Source organism: Podarcis melisellensis, assembly GCF_964234715.1.
Source record: "Podarcis melisellensis genome assembly, chromosome: 16".
Taxonomy (NCBI): domain Eukaryota; kingdom Metazoa; phylum Chordata; class Lepidosauria; order Squamata; family Lacertidae; genus Podarcis; species Podarcis melisellensis.
Window position 1 is genome coordinate 10,527,011 of NC_138533.1, and position 10,621 is coordinate 10,537,631.

General features: G+C 42.9%; 1 protein-coding gene across 2 annotated transcripts in view; it reads right to left on the reverse strand.

Annotated features, from left to right (window-relative positions):
• Positions 1–10,621, reverse strand: part of ASH1L (ASH1 like histone lysine methyltransferase) — a 76,549-nt gene that overhangs the window by 63,886 nt on the left and 2,042 nt on the right. For both annotated transcript variants that reach the window (XM_081891287.1, XM_081891286.1), the window contains exon 2: positions 2,622–3,148. In XM_081891287.1, coding sequence (XP_081747413.1) covers positions 2,622–3,047 — 426 coding nt within the window. In that variant the 5' untranslated portion in view covers positions 3,048–3,148. The remainder of the gene's footprint in view (positions 1–2,621; positions 3,149–10,621) is intronic.

Here is a 10,621-nt window from a genome sequence, read left to right on the forward strand (position 1 = left end):
CACAGCCAGGAAAAAAAACCCAAAGCAATGTATTGAAATGATGCAGTTTGGCACTTTTATCTTTCAATCATTGTTCATGCACAAACACACCTGGACAAAGTTATCCATTAAAAAAACAATTCCAGGAGCAAAACTTCATGCAGTATTTGAGTAACTATTACAAGAGCAATTAAGGACAACAACAATGAAACAGCAAGTCACATACTTCCTTCCATCGGCTTTTCTGGCCCCTCCAGTGATCAGACATAATCATACCTCTTGCTTCACCAGACCTGGAACGTGTATCTTAAAAAAACTGAAAGGGGCCCGTGTCATTCCCTTTAAATTACTCTTTTGTACCATACAAACCCTGGGTTCAACTTCCAGTCTCATTAGGAAATTCCACCTCAGGGCCTGAAGCAAAAAACAGGGCAGCTATGCCCCCAGGGATAAATAACACTAACAACTTGACAGTTGCTGTCTTTTCATGACACCCAAAATGCACAGCCTTGGGGCAGCTGTTTCACCCATCTTCATGGCAGGGCAGGTCTGACCTCACACTTCCCAATTTATGCTGGGAATAGTTATCTACCTGGTAGAGTTAAAATGCCGCCTTCCTCAACTGAGCGCACTCCAGATGTCACTGAACTAAGACCACCTAGAATCCCTGACCATTGGGCCATGCTGGCTAGGGACTGATGGGAAATATAGTCCTACAACATCTAGATCAGCCTTCTCCAATCCAGGGCTGATGGAGTCCAACAACCTCTGGAGTGCCAGAGGTTTCCCCAACTCTGATTTAAAGGATCAGTATTAAAGTGTGTGCAGGGATTATAAATCTGGAAGAGAATTCCAACCTAGCTGAAGCAAAAGGAGTTCCACCAATCTTTGCAGCTGTGTGTAATTAACAATTTAGGTTCCAGGTTCCTAAATGATCACTTATATTCGCAGCAACCTGCCTGGAAGTTGCGATCACAAACCAATCCATTAGACATCAGTATAAAAACTTTTCCTTTCTCAGGCCTTTTAGATCTCTGTCTTCTCTTTCAATCTGCATTTTGTTTGTTCTTATATTGATTGTCTTTTATTATTATGCTAAATCCCCCATATGGTAATTATAATCATTATTCTTAGAACAGCTGCCCAATTAAAGATCTCATTTGATCAATCCTATGAATTTTGATTGATCAGCTATGTTTCCACAGCCATGCACAATAGATGTAAATAAAAATACCCATTTTATTTTCAGGTGATGGACACATGTCTCATCATAAAAGAGGTATTCCCTCCTATGCACAAGAAACAGGGGACTATCACTTCCTAAGATGACCCTTAACATCTGCACCTTTTTAAAAGAATTCCTCCTTGATTAATTAGGGACACCTTTTGAGTCAATCAAAACTTTAAGTCAGCCTTTCTCAATGCAGTGCCTTCCAGATGTTTTCAGTTCCCACCGGCTCTAATCAGCATGTCAGGAATGATAAGGACTACATAAATTGGGGGAGGCTGGATTAAATGGGCTGAACTCTGCAGCCCCAATCATTAGCACTCGTGATGCCTCACAGAATACAAGAATAGAAAATTTACTACATAAATCTCAACAAATGAGAGGGAAAGAACAGGCAAAGCCAGCAAGGGACAAGTGCAAGAGTTGTACTTTCCCCACAATTCCTAATCTGGCGCTACCCTTATAAGGCCAACACTCAAATCAACCCCTGGGGAAATAAAAGATTTACTCCACAACGTAAGTACTGAGAAACCAAGAATTTTGCCCTCTTCTAAAAATGTAAAATGAATCCAAACGTTCACAACAGCCAAACAGATGCCAGAATGACTCCCTACAATGAGTAGGTTGTTGCTCTACTCTGCTACGTCCAGTAGTAGAATCTGAAGGAGGAGCTGCTGGCAACAAATGGCCCAGCTAACATGGAAAAACATCAGCTAGGACGACGACTGACAGAAAGCAATTTAACCAAAATTACTTCTAAAGTGCCAAAAAGCTGGGGGAGACATGGCAGATTTCGCCATGCTGCCCTAGTTTCCCCAAACTTTTGCGCTCATTTTGAAAAATGGAATGCTGGCTTCAGCTACTCTTCCTGTCACTACCAAACTAACATAGCCACAGTAAATACAAGGAGTTAGCGAAGGCTATGGTCTAAACTCATTAGGGCAAGGGCCTCCACTGTGGTGCCTACAGACACACCAGGATCCCTAGAGGCATTCACTGGAACCCACAGGGTCTTTTCCCCAGCGCCTGCAAACTAGGCTTCAAATAAGCATTCTACCGTAGCAGGTAGAACAGGCTACATTGTGTGCTTGGTTGCAAGGTGTGTGGCGTTGCACTAATCATCATCATCCTGAAAAAGAAATGGGTCCCACGCAACAGGCTGAGATTTAAAGGTGACCCAAGACTGAAGGCTCCATTAGAGCTCTCTTTCTTCTTCCACATCTCTTAAAAAAAGAAAAATAGGGAGGGAAATTGAAAGGTTTTCCCCAGATGTTAAATTCTGCCCTTGATTTCAAATTCTGTTTGCATAATTGGTGCCTGCGGAGCTACCGGCATCCAGCACCTGTAACCATTTTTGTTCTGTTTTCCCCCACCCACTCCTTTCCCAGATCTGAGAGTTGCACACATGACTCACTTGCTTTGCAGGGCCAGGGTCGCTCTTCTCCTCCATCATCTTCCCAACCTTTTGCACCCTCCTGGGCTGCTTAATAGTGGTCTTTATTGCAGGCCGGCAGACATAGTTTTCCAGGTTCTTAGGGGGTTTCTTAGTTCTCTTGGCTTGCAGGCCAATTTTCAGCTTCAAATTCCCCTCTGAAAAGTTTGTTTCCTTCACAGAAAACTGTTGCTGGGCATCCGACAGACTCTCATCCTTGCCAACTTCATCGCCGCCGCTCCCCTCCGAGCTCCTCTTCTTCTTCTCTTCCTCCTCCTTAGCACTACCATCGAGCTCCGCCTCCCTCCTGCCTCCTGCCGCGCCTGTGGCAACTGCAGAGGGGCTTTTCCCAGAAAACCCTTCAGAACCAGAGCCCAGCCCTAACATAGCAGTATTCTGAGGGTCCATTACAGTACGTGCGGTTGCAAATAATTACTATTATTTAAAGCAAATTGGTTGTGTGGTCCATGGATAGATCCTTCCAGAAACTTGCAGCCATCATCTTCTCACTGTGGGAGAAAGGGAAGGGATGACAGTCAGAATATAGACTATTCAAGAGCCACAGGAATACAGATTCTGTGCTGTTTGCTTTCAAACAGAAATGAAATAAGGGAACACACAGGACCTTGCAAGGAAGTGCACAAAGTTAACAGCCCATCTATACATATTTATTGTAGCCATTTACAATATGCCCCCCCCCCAATTCACTAGTGTAAAGCTTCCCAGGATGGTCGCCTGGAGGTAGTTCATATTCATCACAGGTGACCAGGTAAGTGCCTATTTACAAACAACCCATGAGCTCAATCTGGAACCACACACATGCCATGATGTTATCATGGGGTCCAACAAATGCAGGTTGTTCTGTTAATATGGGAAGAGGGGTGAGATCTGTACACCAATAAGTATTAGAAACTGAATCATATGGCATCTTTCTTCCATACATTTCTAAGTGGCATGCGTAGTTTGTTTCGTAAGTTCTTGTTGTTACGTTTGAAACATTCATTCTTTTGAAAATCACCTTGGGAGGTCCCGTTATGGGGCAGAAAAGCAGGAAATAAATATTTTAATATGTACATACAGAGCAGCCACTTCCACATAAAAGGGAAAATACTTTTTCAGAAGAGCTCCCTGAACTGGTGAACTGACAGCAGGCTCCGATCCATTGCAGAGGAGGACAAGCATATAATGTTAAATGGTGCTTAGAAACGAAGAACAAGTTTCTTGTCCTTGTGGCTGCAGAGATATGTTTGAAGATACAGGCAGAAATGTGATAAATAAAGACATCCCATGTTAAGAGCTTCCACGTGGCTTATAAATGCCTCATTTCCCAGTTAACTATTTGCATCTCGTGTATTTTTACATCTGATGAAAATTCTCACTAATTATGACTTTCCTCTCTTCCACCTAAAAGCTTATTTTATTTAGGCAGCTGTCAATCTGGTTTGCCAAACTTACAAAGACCGCTGCATAATACCTGTTACAGCTGTAATTGCAATACTGTTATCTAAGTGTTTCTATAGTGGTATTTAAGTGTTTGTTGTTAAATGCCTAGGGCACTCCTCCTTCATTCATCCAGACTGAGTTCTGATGCACAAGTCCCCGAGATGCCCTCTAGTGGTCTCCTCCTATAGTATCACTTTTCACCAGGTGAGCTGAGGCAGAAACCCTGTGATTTCCAACACAACAGGGATGGCCACAGTACCTCAAGTCTTAGAGCAAGCATAGGCAGACTCGGCCCTCCAGATGTTTTGAGACTACAGTTCCCATCATCCCTGACCACTGGTCCTGTTAGCTAGGGATGATGGGAGTTGTAGTCCCAAAACATCTGGAGGGCAGAGTTTGCCTATGCCTGCCTTAGAGCTACACATCAAAAACCAAGTCACAAGACACAGTCACTGCTTCTTCTCTAATAATCCCCTCTCCAGCTCCAAACTCCTGCCCACTACTTCCTTCTGAACACATTTCTTAATATTTATGATTAGCATGTGAGGTGGAGTGGGGTGCATGACTTGGAACACCTGGAATGTATTCTTATTTGACTTCTAGTTTTGACACATACAAGGCACATTTGGTAATAGATAATAATAATAATAATTTTTTATTTATACCCCGCCCTTCCAGGATCAAAAACTGGGCTCAGGGCGGCTAACAACAAATTTAAAACACTTAATTGTAAAAGCAGCATAAAATACAGTATAAAAACATGAATAACAATAAAATTCAAAGTTCAGAAATCAATTTAGGGGAAATCCATCTAATAAGCATTAGATAATCACCAGGGCTAGCTGGCTGAATTAGTCCTACTTGGGCCAGCGAGGAGGCCAGGGGAGAATTAGCTGTGGGGTCTCAGAGTGGGTAATCTTCATTAAAGGGTGGTGGGAAGAAAAAAAAGAAGGGAAGGGAAATAAAAGATGAGGCTGAATTCAAATTAAAGGCCAGGTGGAACAGCTCTGTCTTACAGGCTCGACGGAAGGAGGTTAAATCCTGAAGGGCCCTAGTCTCATGGGACAGAACATTCCACCCCGTTGGAGCCATCACTGAAAAGGCCCTGGCCCTGGTGGAGGATAGTCTGACTTCCTTAGGGCCCAGGACCTCTAAACTATGGTTATTCATGGACCTTAAGGTCTTCTGCGGGGCATACCAGGAGAGGCGGTCCCGTAAATAGATGAATTTACCGTTGTTCCCTCAGAAGTTTTGTGTGCTTTTAAATAGCATTTAATACTGGTACTCCTGCTCCGGAGGCTAGGACCTGAACCAATGGATTCAAGTTACAAGAAAGGAGATTCCAGGTAAACACCAGGAAGTACTTTCTGACAAGTAAGAGCTGTTCGACAGTGAAACAAACCCACTTGGGAGGTAGTGGATTCTCCTTGCTTAGAGGTTTTTAAGCAGAGGTTGGATGGCCATCTGTCTGGACTAGATGTCCCTCGGGGTTACTCCCAACTCTACAAAGCTATGATTCTGAGTGTTCAAAGAGCTTCACATGTGTTAGTTTACAGAGCTGCAAGGATTACAGCAAGTTAAGTCAATGTTATTACTTTCATAGTGTCAAACTGGGAATACTGTAAGAGGTTGAGAGACAGTGGCTTGCCTAATGACACCTAGTGAGCTCATGTCAGAGGTGATAGGTGAGGACATGCCAATTTATATTTCAGTTTCTTGGCCATTATACTATGCCAGCTCCATACCACAACAACGTGCTTCTATGCCTTTATTTCGGCAGCTATCAATCTGGCTTGCCAAACTCCTTTTCCCCCTTAGTTACAAACTTGGCTGCACAATACTGTTAACAGCTATTATTGCAAGACCAAGTTTTGAATCCCTACCCAGCCGTGAAGCTGGCAGGGTGACTTTGGACCAGTCACTCACTCTCAGCATAACCTACCTCACAGGGTTGCTGTGAGGAGAAAATAGAGCAGAGAACTATGCATGCCATCTTGAGCTTCTCGGAGGAAAGTTGGTATATACACATATGCCCCAATCAAGCCACTCTTTCCTCCATTCTCTATCAGGCCAGTGCTGTGTCCTCAGCTCTCTGGATCAATTGCTGAAACTGGAAATAGAGTTATTTGAACTAATAGCACATGAAAACTGCAGGTAGACATGTAGTTCTAATGTTGGGGGCGGGAGAGAGGTAGAGAGAAAGAAAACAGATCCAAAAATAGCAACAGGGCAGTGCATTTCTCAGGGCCAACTAAAAGTATTATGAAGCAGCAAGTAAGCTTTTGAGTTCCCCACCACAACTGGATTAAGAGCTGTGGGGAATTCAAGAGCTTGTTCATCATTCTGTGGTTTTCTAGTTGGCCTTAATAATGCTATTATGCTACTGCTACTCTTGAGATACGCTTTCAAGGTGCCAGCCCCATATAGAGCGGGATGAACACTTCAAACCTCTAGCAACAAATGTTAAATCCTAAGTGACCAGGCATCTGGGTTTCTTCCAGTGATTCTCAGTCCCCATTACACATGCTCATTGGAGGCACCTCTGTCTATAATTATTTTCACAAAGACATGGGGAAGACCTTGTGAGTATTACCAATTTCAATCCTTTACCCAAAAATGCATACCACTAATTCAGGCTTTTACAAACAGAAATTTATCTGGGCAGCTACAGCAAATAAGGATTCCCTCCAGGTGAGCAGATACAGTAGTTCTACTTTAATAGGCTGAAAGAGTTAAGGATCCCCCTAGCAGCAGTATCAACAAAACAAAACAAAAATACAGGTGTGGGGGGGAGGGGCAGTTATCTTTTTCAAACTGGACCAGTATCTTTTGCAGGCATGTTTTTAAGGTTAATAGTTATTCCAACAGGGCTATGGCTGCATTCCTATGCACACTTACTTTACAGAAGCACAAATAATCTCAAAGGGACTTTTAAATAAATATGCCTAGGATTGCATTAAAAGGTTATCAGCATACAGGCAGCCCCTCGTTTACGCGGGGGTTATGTTCCGAGGCACCGTGCACATCAGTGAAATCATGTATAAATGAAAGCCACTGAAAAAGCCTGCAAGCACATCGCTCCGCCCCCATTCCACCCTTTTAGTGATGTTTCAGTGAGGTCTTTATGAAGTTTCCGAGTCACTTCTGGGTTCAGCGTGATGCAATCACGCACATATTGAACATGTGTAAATGGGGAGCTGCCGGTACCCAAAATTGCAGTCTTGGTCAAGCATAGGATCTTACACACATCTGGCATTCCCTCTCAGTTCAAGCACAGAACCATTAGACTTGTTACTTGCTTATTAACTGAAGGCCTCCTAGTGACTTACAATGGACTTAAAACATGAATATAAATACACTATACCATAAAACAACCACAAGAACTGTTGGCAGCACACTAATAACAAAACAGTATCATCTTAGTCTATCAAGAGTCAAGAAGCCAACAATAGCATCAGGTGGACTTCACTGGGCAGAATATTGCACAAACAGGGAGTCACAACTGAAAAGGTCCTCTCCCTTGTCACCACTCTCTGATCCTCCCTCATACAAAGGATCTGAGTAAAATATGTAAGGGTCTGGTCATGTTCATACCTGGAGAGATGTTCCAAAAAATATTGGGGTCCCGAGCTGTAAATAGCTTTATAGATCAAACCAGCACTCTGAATTGGGCCCAGAAGATTACAGGCAGCCAGTGTAGTTATAACAGAATTGGTGATATATGATCTGTTTGCCTTGAACCTGTCAACAATCAGGCAGCCACATTCTGTACTAACTGAAGTTTCCAAATCATTTTCGAAGGCAGCCCTACATAAAGTTCATTGCAGCAGCCCAGTTTTAAGGTTCCCAGAACATGGATTACTGCAGCCAGGTTATCCCTATCCTGATAAGGTCGTAGTTGAGCCACTAGTTTAAGCTGATGGCATTCACTCCATATCACTAAGACCACCTGTGCCTCAGGTGACAGCAATTGATCCAGGAGAACCCCCCAGCTACAAACCTGCTCCTTCAAATGGAGTATAATACCCATCTAGAGCAGGCAATAAAATGAATGCCATGGGGAAACCCCTCTGCCATTCAAAACTATTTCCCATCTCAGACTTTCTCCTATGCCCTCAGCTCCACATCTGGCCCACACCTAAGATTTTTTTAAAAAAACAATGCTGTTCCAAATGCATTTACTGAAATATAGCACAAAGATAGAAATGATTTCTTTAACTTTTCAAACAGTTCACTCTAAATTAGTAATGAGGAACTTTCTGTCTGTGGCAAGGCCTCCCCCCCCCCACAAGAAACTATGGATATAATATCCCCATCAAGACTGCAAATATCACTATCAGAAATTCTCCTTGACAATTCCAGCTGGTCCTTCAGGATTCCTTGGGCCAGCATGAGCCAGAAGAGACAGATGCTGCCATGCAGGTACCAAGTGGAACAGAGGCAGTATCTTTCTGGCCACCAAACATTGATGTAGGAATATGAAATCTTTTTAGTGCCCACCAGCAGGCATCTACAGATCTACCTACCACCTCACAAGAGGCAAGTGCACCCAGCCCTCTTGGAAGCAGGAGACACAGCACCACACAGATCTCTACACCAAATATCTCATTTCTACTGATGTTTTTGAGTAAGACTGCAGGATTCTCTTCCAAGCAGCAGAAAAGACTTCCACTGTTTTGCACCTTCTTCATATCACAAATAATGACTGGTTAGTAAGCCAGGCTAATGTTAGTGGGCCCCTATCCATCATGGAGAATGGGAAAGGTGCCAGTTCTGAATTGTATAGATCAATCATGCTAATAAGGGTTGAGAGCAATGATGTGGAGTGGGGAAAGTTTGCACACACAGAACGTTCCAAGTGCTTTCTTTTTCCATGGAAGTTTTCCCATGTCATATGTTCATTAGATACAATGAATAGGTGCCAATTGCAAATACAATATTAGGCAAGCTTGGCAGTTTCAACGTGTTTAGCTTTGTTGACTAAATACAAGTAAAACAAACATGCCAAATTAGATTACTCTCTAGGGCATGATAAATTTTCCCCCAATGCAAATTATCCTATGAAGATTACCCTGGTTTGCATATGAAAATTTCCCAATTCAGAATTTTCCAGAAAACCAACATCAGCGGTTGGTAAGAGTAGCCATCTACCCAGTGCATCCCTCTATAATTACAGGTGAGATATAGAAGGGGTAAGAAAGTCCAATTGGAAGACAAGAGTGCTAAACTGGAACTAGGTTCAAACCTCAGTCTACCCTCCCCTGCCAGTCAATTGAAGAATAACATGGGATAAACACACCCCTCCCTGAGCTCCTTAGAGGAAGGTACAGTAGTTAAACACCGTTTCAGTTTCACATGCACATGAAGTATGAATGACACTCAACTCTCAGAAACAGATGCATGCACTCAGCTTTTCAAAATTACACATTCATACATCAAGCCATAACTTCTGAAAGCAACACAGAAAAGCAGTCCTAAGAGGGTCAGAAGGTATAGTTCTGCTGAAAGGCACATAACTAACAAGGGGTCCAGAAACTGGGCTGGAATCACCTAATCCTACAACAACTATGATTCTAGGGAAATGTGGCCTGGACAGAAGACCGTTGGTAGTGCCATTTAAGCTTTCTACTGGAAGGATGAGCTATAGCAGCTGCTCTTACTGAATGGTTACAATACAGTACATCAGGCATTGTAGAAAATGCAACAGGGGAATGTTTTCTGCCTGGAGGAGTTACAAACAGAAAAGTTGTAACTGAAAGTCTGAAAGATCAAGTTGAAAATGACATACAACCTGACTGCTAAGCAGTTATAGTCCCAAGCACAACACAACTTGTAAGTAAATGGATAAAAGGATAAATGTATTAGACATCACAGAAAGGGGGGCTCATATGCAAAATGATAAGAGAGGTACCGCAGCAGTTGCCAAACAAACGAGGAATAATTCAAGAGGTACCTCTTAAGGCAGGCCTTCTCTACAGAGATAATACTTTTTTATACAACACTAAAACAAAAAGTGGTGGTGCAGGGGAAAGAGCAGGCCTCTGTACAGAGAAATTGACAGTGTAAATTCTGGCAGAAGAATATATATTTGAGGAGGGGGAGGTAAGGGAGATGGAAAGAATATGCACAAGTACTTAAGGCTTGTTTTTTGTCATTTGAAGTAAGGAACGAAGAGTTAGGGTTAAATAAAGAGCTATCCGAGCATTAACCCTTGAAAAAAGTTTGCAGTTTCTCAAGGCAAGGAACAACGACCCTCCCAGATACTGAGAGCTGTCTGCAATGACATTGGGTTTCTACAAAACTACGTGTCCAGTATCCTCAACCTCTCACCTGCCATTCTAAGGAGGTGACCTAACTGTCAAGAACCTCTTTCCGCCTCATAGAAGCCAGAGGCCAGTTCAGAAAAGACAAATTAGATGGCGAGCCTCATGTAGTTTGTCATGTGTGATGATCTATTGCCATGTGTAGTCATGCTGAGAAGCAGCGATTGGCTGCGAGTTTAACAACACTGGTACATGAAGCAAAACACATGTGTTTGT